This window comes from Poecile atricapillus, chromosome 37 (assembly GCF_030490865.1).
Source record: "Poecile atricapillus isolate bPoeAtr1 chromosome 37, bPoeAtr1.hap1, whole genome shotgun sequence".
Classification (NCBI taxonomy): domain Eukaryota; kingdom Metazoa; phylum Chordata; class Aves; order Passeriformes; family Paridae; genus Poecile; species Poecile atricapillus.
In genome coordinates this window covers 2,286,439-2,302,600 of record NC_081285.1, presented here as the reverse complement: position 1 = coordinate 2,302,600, position 16,162 = coordinate 2,286,439, and the positions used below count along the sequence as shown (strand labels likewise).

General features: G+C 64.7%; 1 protein-coding gene across 1 annotated transcript in view; it reads left to right on the top strand.

Annotated features, from left to right (window-relative positions):
• The window catches only part of AHNAK (AHNAK nucleoprotein), a 37,583-nt gene continuing 21,421 nt past the window's right edge, over positions 1-16,162 (top strand). Inside the window, exons 1-3 of the mRNA XM_058861539.1 lie at positions 1-92; positions 8,388-8,497; positions 9,798-9,957. Of these exons, the coding sequence (XP_058717522.1) occupies positions 9,798-9,957 (160 nt within the window). The 5' untranslated portion in view covers positions 1-92; positions 8,388-8,497. The remainder of the gene's footprint in view (positions 93-8,387; positions 8,498-9,797; positions 9,958-16,162) is intronic.

Here is a 16,162-nt window from a genome sequence, read left to right as displayed (position 1 = left end):
GCCGCCCGGGCGCGGCCACTCCGCACGGACCCGCTCCGGGACCGCCAGGAACCGGCACCGGGCATGGCCCGGCCCGGCAGCTGAGCCCGCAGGTACCGCCGGGGACACAACCGGGACGGAACCGGGACGGAACCGGGACGGGCGGAGGCTCCGGGAGGGGTCCCGGGGCTGTTTTGGGGGGTTCTGGGGGGGTTCTGGTGCTCCCGGGAGTCGCCTGGGGGGGTTCGGGAAGTGTCCGAAGGCGTCCCGGGGGGCTCCGGTAACTCCGGGAGTGCAGGGGGCGTCCCGGTGGTCCCGGGAGTGGCCCGGGGGGGTCCCGGGGGGTTCCGGTGGTCCCGGGACCGCCGTGGGGGTGCAGGGGGGGGTCCCGTGACTGTCTGGGGGGGCTCCGGTGCCGCCGGGGGTTCGGGGGGGGTTTCGTTCGTCTCGGGGGTCTCCGGTGCCGCCGAGGGGGTCCCGGGGGGGCTCCGGGAGCGCCGTGAACTCCCCGGGGGGGTGGGGGGGGGTGGGGGGGGGGCCACGCGTGTCCCGCGCTGGTCCCGGGAGGGGCTCCGGGATCTCCGGGGGGGGGGTCCCGAACCGTTCGGGGCAACCCTCGGGGGGTCCCGGGGGGGTCCCGGGGGTCTCGGGGGGGTCCCGGGGGGGTTCTCGGGGTGTCCCGGCCGCGCTCAGGGCGTGGCCCCCCCCCTTCCCCCCCCCCCCCCCCTCCGGCCGCGCCCGGGGGAGTCCCCGGTGGGGGGGCGGGGGCCGCGGTTCCCCCCCCCCCCCCTCCCCCCCCCCCGGGCCCCCTCCCCGCCGCTCCCGCCCCGCCCGGAACCGGGGGGGACCCCGGGGGGGGGGGGTCCCGGTGCCGCTTTTGGGGCGGGGGGGGGGGGATCCCCGGGATCCCGCGAGGGCGCGGCCCGCGCGTGGGCGCTCGGGGTTAATGAAGGTTCGGGTAATTAACGCTCATCAGCGCCGGTTTCAGCGCGGGGGGTGGCGAGAGCGCCGAGCTTTTATTTTTTTTTTTTTTTGGGGGGGGGGGGGTCGCGTTAATTTTGGGGTTCCCAAACCCCACCCGAGGGGTTCGGGGGCGATTTTGGATTTTTGGGTCCGGGTTTCTCCCCCCCCCCCTTCCCCCCCCTCTGCGGTTTTTGGGGCGCGGCCGCTCCCGGGCGCCACTTCCCCCCCCCTTGGGGACCCCCCCCACCCAAATCAGGGGGCCCAACCCCCCCCTTGGGGACCCCCCCCCACCCCAATCCGGTCACCGAACCCCTTCTTGGGGACCCCCCCACCCAAATCCGGGGGCCGAACCCCCCCCTTGGGGACCCCCCCCACCCATTTCGGGGGTCCGAACCCCCCTGGGGGACCCCCCCCCACCCCTTCTTGGGGTTCGAACCACCCCTCTCGAGGGTCCGAACCCCCTCTTGGGGACCCCCCCCACCCATTTCGGGGGGCCCAACCCCCCTTGGGGACCCCCCCCACCCCAATCCGGGGGCCCGAACCCCCCCCTGGGGACCCCCCCACCCCTCTCAGGGGTCCGAGCCCCCCCTTGGGGACCCCCCCACCCCAATCCGGGGGACCCAAACCCCCCCTTGGGGACCCCCCCCCACCCCCAATCTGGGGACCCAACCCCCCCCCCCGGGGACCCCCCCCACCCCAATCCGGGGACCCAAACCCCCTCTTGGGACCCCCCCCCACCCCAATCCGGGGTTCCAACCCCCCCTTGGGGACCCCCCCACCCCAATCCGGGGGCCGAACCCCCCCTTGGGGACCCCCCCCACCCATTTCGGGGGGCCCAACCCCCCCCCTTGGGGACCCCCCCACCCCAATCCGGTCACCGAACCCCCCCTGGGGACCCCCCCACCCCTCTCAGGGGTCCGAACCCCCCCCCTTGGGGCCCCCCCCCACCCATTTCGGGGGGCCCAACCCCCCCTGGGGACCCCCCCACCCATTTCGGGGGCCCCAACCCCCCTGGGGACCCCCCCCACCCCTTCTTGGGGTTCGAACCCCCCCCTTGGGGACCCCCCCCACCCCAATCTGGGGGACCCAAACCCCCCTTGGGGCCCCCCCCCCCCACCCCTCTCCGGTCACCGAACCCCCCCTTGGGGACCCCCCGAATTTATTTGGGGTGGGGTCCATTCCCCCCCCCGCCCCCCCCGGAACATTTCGGGGGTTCCCAAGGGGGGCTCTCGGTTTTGGGGGGGGGAGGGGAGGGGGTGATTTTTTTGGGGAGGGGGCGGGGCTGGGGACACCCCCGGAGTGTCCCGGCGCCACCGCGTGTGGCCGCGGGCAGAGTCCGGGCAGGACCCGGTGGAACCGGTCCGGGACCCTCCCGGATCCCCGCGGTCCCCGCCGCCCGCGGGACTCTCGCTCCAGCCGGTCCGACCGGTACCGGCCGCGGGGCCCCGCCCGCCGCTCCTCCTCCTCCTCCTCCTCCTCCTCCTCCTCCTCCTCCTGGGGTTCTTTCCCCCCATTTTTCCATTTTTTCCCATTTTTTCCCATTTTTTTCCCATTTTTTTCCCATTTTTCCCCCATTTTTTTCCCCATTTTTTCCCCATTTTTTCCCCATTTTTCCCCATTTTTTCCCCATTTTCCCCCCATTTTTCCCCCATTTTTTCCCCCATTTTTTCCCCATTTTTTCCCCATTTTTTCCCCATTTTTTCCCCATTTTTTCCCCCTTTTTTTTCCCATTTTTTTCCCATTTTTTCCCCACTTTCCCCCATTTTCCCCTTTTTTCCCCATTTTCCCCCATTTTTTCCCCATTTTCCCCCCATTTCCCCCCATTTTCCCCCCATTTTCCCCCCATTTTCCCCCCATTTTCCCCCACTTTTCCCCCACTTTTCCCCACTTTTCCCCACTTTTCCCCACTTTTCCCCACTTTTCCCCACTTTTCTCCCACTTTTCCCCACTTTTCCCCACTTTTCCCCACTTTTCCCCACTTTTCCCCACTTTTCTCCACTTTTCCCCACCTTTTCCCACTTTTCCCCACTTTTCCCCACTTTTCCCCACTTTTCCCCCATTTTTTCCCCATTTTCCCCCATTTTTCCCCCATTTTTCCCCCCATTTTTTCCCCCATTTTCCCCCCATTTTCCCCCCATTTTCCCCCATTTTCCCCCATTTTTCCCCCTTTTCCCCACTTTTCCCCACTTTTCCCCACTTTTCCCCCACTTTTCCCCCATTTTCCCCCATTTTTCCCCCATTTTTCCCCATTTTCCCCCCATTTCCCCCATTTTTCCCCCATTTTCCCCCATTTTCCCCCATTTTTCCCCATTTTTCCCCATTTTTCCCCATTTTTCCCATTTTTCCCCGTTTTTTTTGGATGTTTTTCCGGGATTTGGCGTTTCCTGGGAGGATCCCGGGCCGAGCGTCACCGGCCCCGCCCGGACCCGCGGCCCTGGGGGGGTCACAACTCCCGGGGACCCCCGAATTTGGGGTCAAAGCCCCCCCAAATCCGGCTCTGGAGGGGGGTGGGGGGTCCTGGAGCGGTGACAAAGGGGGGGGCGACACCGGGGGGACCTCGGGGACCTCGGGGGTGGCACCGGGGGGACCTCGGGGGTGACACCGGGGGGTCCCGGGGGGTGGCACCGGGGGGGTCCCGGGGGCTCCCAAGGGACAACGTGGGGTCCCAAAAGAGCGCCCAGGGACCCCAAAACAGGGTCAGGGGACCCCAAACAGCGTCTGGGGACCCCAAAATAGCACCTGGGGACCCCAAAACAGCGCTCGGGGGTCCCAAAAGAGCCCCCGGGGGTCCCAAAACAGGGTCAGGGGACCCCCAAAATAGCACCTGGGGACCCCAAAACAGGGTCAGGGGACCCCAAAACAGGGTCAGGGGGTCCTGAAACAGCGCTCGGGGGTCCCAAAACAGCGCTCGGGGGTCCCAAAACAGGGTCTGGGGACCCCAAAACAGCTCTTGGGGGTCCCAAAACAGCGCCAGGGGACCCCAAAACGGCTCCAGGGGACCCCAAAACAGGGTCAGGGGGTCCTGAAACAGCGCTCGGGGTCCCAAAAGAGCGCCCAGGGACCCCAAAACAGCGCCAGGGGACCCCAAAACAGCACCCGGGGTTCCCAAAAGAGCTCCAGGGGACCCCAAAACAGGGTCAGGGACCCCAAACAACACCCAGGGGACCCCCAAACAACACCCGGGGGTCCCGAAAGAGCCCCCGGGGACCCCAAAACAGCGCCAGGGGACCCCAAAACGGCTCCAGGGGACCCCGAAATAGTGCCTGGGACCCTAAAACAGCGTCTGGGGACCCCAAAACAGCGCCTGGGGGTCCCAAAACAGCGCTCGGGGACCCCAAGACAGGGTCAGGGGACCCCCAAAACAGCGCCTGGGGGTCCCAAAACAGCGCCCAGGGACCCCAAGACAGGGTCAGGGGACCCCCAAACAGCGCCTGGGGGTCCCAAAAGAGCCCCCGGGGGTCCCCAAACAGGGTCAGGGGACCCCAAAACAGCGTCTGGGGACCCCAAAACAGCGCCTGGGGGTCCCAAAAGAGCCCCCGGGGGTCCAAAACAGGGTCAGGGGACCCCAAAACAGCTCTCGGGGGTCCCAAAACAGGGTCAGGGGACCCCCAAACAACACCCAGGGGTCCCAAAACAGCACCTGGGGACCCCAAGACAGCAACCGGGGACCCCAAAACAGCGCCAGGGGACCCCAAAACAGCGCCTGGGGGTCCCAAACAGCGCCCGGGGGCCCCAAAACAGCGCCCAGGGACCCCAAGACAGGGTCAGGGGACCCCAAAACAGCGCCTGGGGACCCCAAACAACACCCCGCGCGTCCCCCGCTGTCCCCGTGTCCCCCCCAGCCGTCACCCAGGGGTGGTGGCCGGGTCCCTTTGGGGACCCCGGTGCCACCGGCCAGGGTGACACGGGTGACATCTCATCCCTGTGTCCCTCTGCGGCTTTTTGGGGGCGGGGGGGGGGGGGGACACTAAAAATACCGGGCGGGGGCCACACGTGGCTTTCACCCCAAAAATAGCGCGGTGGGGCCGGCGGGGGGGTGACACCGCCACCTTTGGGGGGGGGGACACTCGGAGGTGTCCCCTGGGCTCGAGTCACCTCGGGAATGGGAGGAAAAACGCTGGAAAATCCTGGAAAAGGGCTGGAAAATCCTGGAAAAAAGGGGCTGGAAAATCCTGGAAAAGGCGGATTTTTGGCTCATTTCTGAGCGCGGGGAAGCGGCCGCGGGGCCCCGGCCCCTCCCAGCGCTCGGGGCCGCTCTGAGTCACCCCCGGTCCCCCCCCCCCGGGTCCCCCCGCCCCGCTCTGAGTCACCAACCAGTTTGGCCGCCACCGAGCGGAGCCTTCCAGAGCCTTCCGAGCCCGGATTGTCCCTCCTGGGGACACCCCCGGAGCCGGGGGGGACACCCCCAGACCCCCCCCCGAAGGTGTCACCGCCCGCCGGGGACGCTCCGCGGGTCCCCCCGGTGTGTGTCGCCCCCTCCCGGTTTTGCAGGGGGGGTTTGGAGGGAGAGGAGGATAAAAAAAAAAATCGGCACGGAATTGTGTGGAAAGGGAGAAAATCACTCAAAATTCAGGGGCGGAGCTGGGGGAGCGGGACGGGGGCGGGGAGGGGAGCGGGACGGGGACAGGGGGACAGGGGGACAGAGGGACAGGGGGACAGAGGGACAGGGGGACACGGACAGAGGGACAGGGGGACACGGACAGGGGGATGGGGACAGAGGGACACGGACAGGGGGACACGGACAGGGGGACATGGGGGACACGGACAGGGGGACACGGACAGGGGGACACGGACAGGGGGACAGGGGACAGGGACAGGGGGACAGGGGACACGGACAGGGGGACAGAGGGACACGGACAGGGGGACAGGGGACAGGGATGGTGACAGGGGATGGGGACAGGGGGACACGGACAGGGGGACAGGGGACACGGACAGGGGGACAGAGAGACAGGGACGGGGGACAGGGGATGGGGACAGGGGGACAGAGGGACAGGGGGACACGGACAGGGGGACAGGGGACACGGACAGGGGGACAGGAGACAGGGACAGGGGACAGGGGGACAGGGGGACAGGGGACAGGGACAGAAGGACAGGGGACAGGGGGACACGGACAGGGGGACAGGGGACACGGACAGGGGGGACAGGGGACAGGGATGGTGACAGGGGATGGGGACAGGGGGACACGGACAGGGGGACAGAGGGACAGGGGGACACGGACAGAGGGACAGGGGGACAGAGGGACAGGGGGACACGGACAGAGGGACAGGGGGACAGAGGGACAGGGGGACAGAGGGACAGGGGGACACGGACAGGGGGACAAAGGGACACGGACAGGGGGACAGGGGGACACGGACAGGGGACAGGGACAGGGATGGCGACAGGGGATGGGACAGAGGGACACGGACAGGGACAGAAGGACAGGGGACAGAGGGACAGGGGGACACGGACAGGGGGACACGGACAGGGGGCCAGGGGGATAGGGACAGAGGGACACGGACCGGGGGACACGGACAGGGGGGACAGAGGGCCAGGGGGACACGGACAGGGGGACAGGGGACACGGACAGGGGGACAGAGAGACAGGGACAGGGGACAGGGGGACAGGGGATGGGGACAGGGGGACAGAGGGACAGGGGGACACGGACAGGGGACAGGGACAGGGATGGTGACAGGGGATGGGGACAGAGGGACAGGGGGACACGGACAGGGACAGAAGGACAGGGGACAGGGGGACACGACACGGGGTCAGGGGACAGGGGGACACGGACCAGGGGGATAGGGGGACAGGGGGACAGAGGGACAGGGGCACACGGACAGGGGGACAGAGGGACAGGGGGACACGGACAGGGGGAGGTGACGGACAGGGACAGGGGGACAGGGGACAGGATGGTGACAGGGGATGGGGACAGAGCGACACGGACAGGGGACAGAGGGACAGGGACAGGGGATGGGGACAGAGCGACACGGACAGGGCGACAGAGGGACACGGACAGGGGACGGGGACAGAGGGACCAGGGGGAGGTGACGGGACAGGGGGACACGGACAGGGGGACAGGGGGATGGGGACAGGGGACGTGGACAGAGGGACAGGGACAGGGGATGGGACAGCGGGACACGGACAGGGATGGTGACAGGGAACAGAGGGACAGGTGACAGGGGGAAGAGGGACAGGGGATGGGGACAGAGGGACAGGGGGACAGGGACAGGGGGACACGGCCAGGGGGACAGGGGATGGGGACAGGGGGACAGGGACAGGGGACAGGGACAGAGAGACAGGGGCAGGGATGGGGACAGGGGACAGAGGGACACGGACAGGGACAGAGGGACAGGGATGGTGACAGGGACAGGTGACAGCGACAGGGGACAGGGACAGGGATGGGGACAGAGGGACAGGGACAGAGAGACAGGGGCAGGGACGGTGACAGGGATGGGGACAGAGGAACAGGGGACAGAGGGACACGGACAGGGACAGAGGGACACGGACAGGGCCAGGGATGGTGACAGGGACAGGTGACAGGGACAGGGGGACAGGGACAGGGATGGGGACAGGTGACAGGGACAGGGCCAGGGATGGGTACAGGTGACAGGAACAGGGACAAGGGGACAGAGGGGACAGGGGATGGTGACAGGAGCAGGTGACAGGTGACATTCCCCACTCTGCCCCGCCCTTCCCGACCCTCCCCCAATTCCGCGGGCTCGGAGCCCTTCGGGGCCACCCGGCCCTGGGGACATCGCGGGTGTCCCCAAAGTGTCCCCGAGCCGGGGCCGGGGCCCGGTGGGGGGAGGGAGGGAGGGACGGAGCTCCCCGGTGTCCCCCGATGTCCCGGGGGTGTCCCCGATGTCCCGGGGGTGTCCCCGTGTCCCACCGTGTCCCCGGTGTCCCCGATGTCGCGGGGGTGTCCCCGGTGTCGCGGGGGTGTCCCCGATGTCGCGGGGGTGTCCCCGTGTCCCACCGTGTCTCCGGTGTCCCAGGGGTGTCCCCGGTGTCCCCGATGTCGCGGGGGTGTCCCCGATGTCCCGGGGGTGTCCCCGTGTCCCGGGGGTGTCCCGATGTCCCAGGGGTGTCCCCGGTGTCCCCGATGTCCCGGGGGTGTCCCCGGTGTCCCCGGGGGTGTCCCCGATGTCGCGGGGGTGTCCCCGGTGTCCCGGGGGTGTCCCCGGTGTCCCCGGGTGTCCCGGGGGTGTCCCCGATGTCCCGGGGGTGTCCCCGATGTCGCGGGGGTGTCCCCGGTGTCGCGGGGGTGTCCCCGTGTCCCCGATGTCCCGGGGATGTTCCCGATGTCCCGGGGGTGTCCCGGTGTCCCGGGGGTGTCCCCGATGTCCCGGGGGTGTCCCCGATGTCCCGGGGGTGTCCCCGTGTCCCACCGTGTCCCCGATGTCGCGGGGGTGTCCCCGATGTCCCGGGGGTGTCCCCGTGTCCCACCGTGTCCCCGATGTCCCCTCCAGGCTGGGAGGTGACACCGGAGCCGCCGCGAGGTTCCCGAGCGAGGGCCGAGGATTCCTGGGCGGATCCGGCCGGGACCGGGACCGGGACCGGGACCGGGGACCCCACCAAGGTCAGCGGGGCCGGTTCGGCTCCTCCTGAGCCCCGGCCCGACCCCAGACCCAGTGTCCGGTCCCGACCCCAGACCCAGTGTCCGGCCCTTCCCCCCGACCCCAGACCCAGTGTCCGGTCACTGCCCCGACCCCAGACCCAGCGTCCGGTCCCGACCCCCGACCCCAGACCCAATGTCCGACCCCAGACCCAGCGTCCGGCCCCGACCCCCGACCCCAGACCCAGCGTCCGGCCCCGACCCCCGACCCAGCGCCCACCCCCGACCCCAGACCCGATGTCCGACCCCGACCCCAGACCCGATGTCCGACCCAGACCCCAGACCCAGCGTCCGGTCACTGCCCCGACCCCAGACCCAGCGTCCGGTCACTGCCCCGACCCCAGACCCAGCGTCCGGTCACTGCCCCGACCCCAGACCCAGTGTCCGGTCACTGCCCCGACCCCAGACCCAGCGTCCGGCCCCTGTCCCCGACCCAGACCCAGCGCCCCCCCCCCCCCCTGACCCCCAGCCCACTCCCTGACCCCCAGCCCCCTGCCCAGCCCCCCGACCCCAGTCCCTGACCCCCAACCATTCCAGCCCCCCACCCCCAGCCCCTGCCCAGCCCCCCTGACCCCAACCCCTGCCCCCAAACCCCTCCCCTCCAGCCCCCCCCGACCCCCAGCCCCTGCCCAGCCCCCCTGACCCCAACCCCTGCCCCCAACCCCTCCCCCCCAGCCCCCCCATCCCCATCCCCAGGCCCCCCCGACCCCCGGCCGTGTCCAGCCCCTCCCCCCCAGCCCCTTCCCCCACCCCCGACCCCAATCCTTGACCCCCAGTCATGTCCAGCCCCTCCCCCCCAGCCCCCCCAGCCCACCCCCAGCCCCCCCTGACCCCCGGCCGTGCCCAGCCCCCCCAGCCCCATTCCCAGCCCCCCCACCCCCAGCCCCCCAGCCCCTCCCCCAGCCCCCCCAGCCCCATCCCCAGTTCCCCCCCGACCCCCGGCCATGTCCAGCCCCTCCCCCCCAGCCCCCCAGCCCCATCCCCAGCCCCCCCCGACCCCCGGCCGTGTCCTGCCCCCCCAGCCCCCCAGCCCCCCAGCCCCACCCCAGCACCCCCCGACCCCAACCCCCGACCCCCAACCATGTCCAGCCCCCCAGCCCCATCCCCAGCCCCCCCCCGACCCCCGCCGTGTCCTGCCCTCCCCCCAGCCCCCCCAGCCCCCCCATCCCAGCCCCCCCCGACCCCTGGCCGTGTCCTGCCCCTCCCCCCAGCCCCCCAGCCCCCTCCCCAGCCCCCCCCGACCCCCGGCCGTGTCCCGGCGCAGATGGAGCGCGAGGAGGAGGAGGAGACGCGGGAGATCCTCCTGCCCAGCTGGGAGGGCAGCGGCTCCCACGGCATCACCATCGACCAGACCGAGCACGGCGTCTTCGTGCGCCGCGTCCAGCAGAACTCGCCCGCCGCCCGCATGGGCGTCGTCAAGGAAGGTGGGGACATCCCCGGGGGGGCTTTGGGGACATCCTGGTGGCATCTCGGGGGCTTCTGCTCCATCCCTGTGGGTGGTGACCCCACGGTTCGAGTGCTGGGGATCCAAATCTTGCCCAAAACTGAGAGGATTTGGGGTTAAAATTTGAGTTTTGGGGTCTTTGGGACGTCCTGGTGGCATCTCAGGAGCTTCTGCTCCATTCCCGTGGGTGGTGACCCCGTGGTTGAAGTGCTGGGGATCCAAATCTTGCCCAAACCTGGAGGAATTGGGGTTAAAATCGGAGTTTTGGGGATCTTTGGGACGTCCTGGTGGCATCTCAGGAGCTTCTGCTCCATCCCTGTGGGTGCTGACCCCACGGTTGAAGTGCTGGGGATCCAAATCTTGCCCAAACCTGGAGGAATTTGGGTTAAAATCAGAGTTTTGGGATCTTTGGGACATCCTGGTGGCATCTCAGGAGCTTCTGCTCCATCCCCGTGGGTGGTGACCCCATGGTTGAAGTGCTGGGGATCCAAATCTTGCCCAAACTTGAGAGGATTTGGGTTAAAATCAGAGTTTTGGGGATCTTTGGGACATCCTGGTGGCATCTCAGGAGCTTCTGGTGCACCTCCTGTGGGTGGTGGCCCCGTGGTTGAAGTGCTGGGGATCCAAATCTTGCCCAAACCTGGAGGAATTTGGGTTAAAATTGGAGTTTTGGGGTCTTTGGGATGTCCTGGTGGCATCTCAGGAGCTTCTGCTGCACCCCCTGTGGGTGGTGACCCCACGGTTCGAGTGCTGGGGATCCAAATCTTGCCCAAACCTGGAGGAATTGGGTTAAAATCAGAGTTTTGGGGTCTTTGGGACATCCTGGTGGCATCTCGGGGGCTTCTGCTGCACCCTCTGTGGGTGGTGACCCCATGGTTGAAGTGCTGGGGATCCAAATCTTGCCCAAACCTGGAGGAATTGGGGTTAAAATCAGAGTTTTGGGGTCTTTGGGATGTCCTGGTGGCATCTCGGGGGCTTCTGCTCCATCCCCGTGGGTGGTGGCCCCGTGGTTGAAGTGCTGGGGATCCAAATCTTGCCCAAAACTGAGAGGATTTGGGTTAAAATCGGAGTTTTGGGGATCTTTGGGACATCCTGGTGGCATCTCAGGAGCTTCTGCTCCATCCCCATGGGTGGTGACCCCATGGTTGAAGTGCTGGGGATCCAAATCTTGCCCAAACCTGGAGGAATTTGGGTTAAAATCAGAGTTTTGGGGATCTTTGGGACATCCTGGTGATCCTGGTGGCATCTCAGGAGCTTCTGCTGCACCTTCTGTGGGTGGTGACCCCATGGTTGAAGTGCTGAGGATCCAAATCTTGCCCAAACCTGGAGGAATTGGGGTTAAAATCAGAGTTTTGGGGATCTTTGGGGACATCCTGGTGGCATCTCGGGGCTTCTGCTGCATCCCCGTGGGTGGTGACCCCGTGGTCAGTCACGATGGGGATCCAAATCTTGCCCAAACCTGGAGGAATTTGGGTTAAAATTGGAGTTTTGGGGATCTTTGGGACATCCTGGTGGCATCTCAGGAGCTTCTGCTCCATCCCCGTGGGTGGTGACCCCATGGTTGAAGTGCTGGGGATCCAAATCTTGCCCAAACTTGGAGGAATTGGGGTTAAAATCAGAGTTTTGGGGTCTTTGGGACGTCCTGGTGGCATCTCAGGAGGTTCTGCTCCATCCCCGTGGGTGGTGACCCCGTGGTTGAAGTGCTGGGGATCCAAATCTTGCCCAAAACTGAGGGGATTTGGGTTAAAATCAGAGTTTTGGGGTCTTTGGGACATCCTGGTGGCATCTCAGGAGCTTCTGCTCCATCCCTGTGGGTGGTGACCCCGTGGTTGAAGTGCTGGGGATCCAAATCTTGCCCAAACCTGAGAGGATTTGGGTTAAAATCAGAGTTTTGGGGATCTTTGGGACATCCTGGTGGCATCTCAGGAGCTTCTGCTCCACCTCCTGTGGGTGGTGACCCCATGGTTCGAGTGCTGGGGATCCAAATCTTGCCCAAAACTGAGAGGATTTGGGTTAAAATTGGAGTTTTGGGGTCTTGGGACGTCCTGGTGGCATCTCAGGAGCTTCTGCTCCATCCCTGTGGGTGGTGACCCCGTGGTTGAAGTGCTGGGGATCCAAATCTTGCCCAAACCTGGAGGAATTGGGGTTAAAATCAGAGTTTTGGGATCTTTGGGACATCCTGGTGGCATCTCAGGGCTTCTGCTCCATCCCATGGGTGGTGACCCCATGGTTGAAGTGCTGGGGATCCAAATCTTGCCCAAAACTGAAGGGATTGGGGTTAAAATCAGAGTTTTTGGGTCTTTGGGACATCCTGGTGGCATCTCGGGGGCTTCTGCTCCGTCCCCATGGGTGGTGGCCCCGCGGTTCGAGTGCTGGGGATCCAAATCTTGCCCAAACCTGGAGGAATTGGGTTAAATTGGAGTTTTAGGGAACTTTGGGACATCCTGGTGGCATCTCAGGAGCTTCTGCTCCATCCCCGTGGGTGGTGACCCCATGGTTGAAGTGCTGGGGATCCAAATCTTGCCCAAACCTGGAGGAATTGGGGTTAAAATTGGAGTTTTGGGGTCATTGGGACATCCTGGTGGCATCTCAGGAGCTTCTGCTCCATCCCATGGGTGGTGACCCGTGGTTGAAGTGCTGGGGATCCAAATCTTGCCCAAACCTGGAGGAATTTGGGTAAAAATTGGAGTTTTGGGGATCTTTGGGACGTCCTGGTGGCATCTCAGGAGCTTCTGCTCCATCCCGTGGGTGGTGACCCCATGGTTGAAGTGCTGGGGATCCAAATCTTGCCCAAAACTGGAGGAATTTGGGTTAAAATCGGAGTTTTGGGGTCTTTGGACATCCTGGTGGCATCTCAGGAGCTTCTGCTCCATCCCTGTGGGTGGTGACCCCACGGTTCAAGTGCTGGGGATCCAAATCTTGCCCAAAACTGAAAGAATTTGGGTTAAAATCGAGTTTTGGGGATCTTTGGACATCCTGGTGGCATCTCAGGAGCTTCTGCTCCATCCCCGTGGGTGGTGACCCCGTGGTTGAAGTGCTGGGGATCCAAATCTTGCCCAAACCTGGAGGAATTTGGGTTAAAATTGGAGTTTTAGGGAACTTTGGGACATCCTGGTGGCATCTCAGGAGCTTCTGCTCCATCCCCTTGGGTGGTGACCCCGCGGTTCGAGTGCTGGGGATCCAAATCTTGCCCAAACCTGGAGGGATTTGGGTTAAAATCAGAGTTTTGGGGTCTTTGGGACATCCTGGTGGCATCTCAGGAGCTTCTGCTCCGTCCCCATGGGTGGTGACCCCATGGTTGAAGTGCTGGGGATCCAAATCTTGCCGAAACCTGGAGGAATTGGGGTTAAAATCGGAGTTTTGGGGATCTTTGGGACACCCTGGTGGCATCTCGGGGGCTTCTGCTGCACCCTCTGTGGGTGGTGACCCCGTGGTTGAAGTGCTGGGGATCCAAATCTTGCCCAAAACTGAAGGGATTGGGGTTAAAATCGGAGTTTTGGGGATCTTCGGCACATCCTGGTGGCATCTCGGGGGCTTCTGCTCCATCCCTGTGGGTGGTGACCCCGTGGTTGAAGTGCTGGGGATCCAAATCTTGCCCAAACCTGGAGGAATTGGGGTTAAAATCGGAGTTTTGGGGTCTTTGGGACATCCTGGTGGCATCTCAGGGGCTTCTGCTGCACCTCCTGTGGGTGGTGACCCCATGGTTGAAATGCTGAGGATCCAAATCTTGCCCAAACCTGGAGGAATTTGGGTTAAAATCAGAGTTTTGGGATCTTCGGCACATCCTGGTGGCATCTCAGGAGCTTCTGCTGCACCCTCTGTGGGTGCTGGCCCCATGGTTGAAGTGCTGGGGATCCAAATCTTGCCCAAACCTGAAAGGATTTGGGTTAAAATCAGAGTTTTGGGATCTTCGGCACATCCTGGTGGCATCTCGGGGGCTTCTGCTCCATCCCCGTGGGTGGTGGCCCCGCGGTTCGAGTGCTGGAGATCCAAATCTTGCCCAAAACTGAAAGAATTTGGGTTAAAATTGGAGTTTTGGGGATCTTTGGGACATCCTGGTGGCATCTCAGGAGCTTCTGCTCCATCCCCATGGGTGGTGACCCCGTGGTTGAAGTGCTGGGGATCCAAATCTTGCCCAAACCTGGAGGAATTGGGGTTAAAATCAGAGTTTTGGGGATCTTTGGGACATCCTGGTGGCATCTCAGGAGCTTCTGCTCCATCCCCATGGGTGGTGACCCCGCGGTTTGAGTGCTGGGGATCCAAATCTTGCCCAAAACTGAAGGGATTGGGGTTAAAATCAGAGTTTTGGGGATCTTTGGGACATCCTGGTGGCATCTCAGGAGCTTCTGCTCCATCCCCATGGGTGGTGACCCCGTGGTTGAAGTGCTGGGGATCCAAATCTTGCCCAAAACTGAGGGGATTTGGGTTAAAATTGGAGTTTTGGGGATCTTTGGGACGTCCTGGTGGCATCTCAGGAGCTTCTGCTCCATCCCCATGGGTGGTGGCCCCGTGGTTGAAGTGCTGGGGATCCAAATCTTGCCCAAACCTGGAGGAATTTGGGTTAAAATCAGAGTTTTGGGGTCTTCGGGATGTCCTGGTGGCATCTCAGGAGCTTCTGCTCCATCCCTGTGGGTGGTGGCCCCGTGGTTGAAGTGCTGGGGATCCAAATCTTGCCCAAACCTGGAGGAATTGGGGTTAAAATCAGAGTTTTGGGGATCTTTGGGACGTCCTGGTGGCATCTCGGGGGCTTCTGCTCCGTCCCTGTGGGTGGTGGCCCCGTGGTCACTCACGATGGGGACAGGATGGGTCCCCAAAGCCCTGACATGTCCCTCCCATGTGTCCCCCGTGTGTCCCCCGTGTGTCCCCTGTGTGTCCCCACATGTCCCCACATGTCCCCACATGTCCCCACGTGTCCCTGTGTGTCCCCACCTGTCCCCACATGTCCCCACATGTCCCTGTGTGTCCCCCGTGTGTCCTCTGCGTGTCCCCGTGTTTGTCCCCACATGTCCCCACATGTCCCCTGTGTGTCCCCACGTGTCCCCACATGTCCCCACGTGTCCCCACATGTCCCCACGTGTCCCCGTGTGTCCCCACATGTCCCCACATGTCCCCACATGTCTCCACGTGTCCCCACATGTCCCCACATGTCCCCACATGTCCCACATGTCCCCACATGTCCCCACATGTCCCTACATGTCCCCACATGTCCCCACATGTCCCCTGTGTGTCCCCACGTGTCCCCACGTGTCCCCACATGTCCCCACATGTCCCCACGTGTCCCCCGCGTGTCCCCACATGTCCCTACATATCCCCACATGTCCCCACATGTCCCTGTGTGTCCCCCGTGTGTCCTCTGCGTGTCCCCGTGTTTGTCCCCACATGTCCCCCACATGTCCCTGTGTGTCCCCCGTGTGTCCTCTGCGTGTCCCCGTGTTTGTCCCCACGTGTCCCCATGTGTCCCCGTGTGTCCCCACGTGTCCCTACATGTCCCCACATGTCCCCACATGTCCCCACATGTCCCCACATGTCCCCGTGTGTCCCCACGTGTCCCCACGTGTCCCCACATGTCCCCACATGTCCCCACGTGTCCCCACATGTCCCCACATGTCCCCACGTGTCCCCACATGTCCCCACATGTCCCCGTGTGTCCCCACATGTCCCCACATGTCCCCACATGTCCCCACATGTCCCCACATGTCCCCACATGTCCCTGTGTGTCCCCCGTGTGTCCTCTACGTGTCCCCGTGTTTGTCCCCACATGTCCCCACATGTCCCCACATGTCCCCACGTGTCCCCGTGTGTCCCCCACATGTCCCCCACATGTCCCTGTGTGTCCCCCGTGTGTCCTCTGCGTGTCCCTGTGTTTGTCCCCATGTGTCCCCATGTGTCCCCACGTGTCCCCACATGTCCCTACATGTCCCCAAATGTCCCCACATGTCCCCACGTGTCCCCACATGTCCCCACATGTCCCCACATGTCCCCACATGTCCCCACGTGTCCCCACATGTCCCCACATGTCCCCCGTGTGTCCCCTGTGTGTCCCCACATGTCCCCACGTGTCCCCCGTGTGTCCCCCGTGTGTCCCCACGTGTCCCCACGTGTCCCCACATGTCCCCACATGTCCCCCTCATGTCCCCACATGTCCCCTGGTGTCCCCACATGTCCCCACATGTCCCCACGTGTCC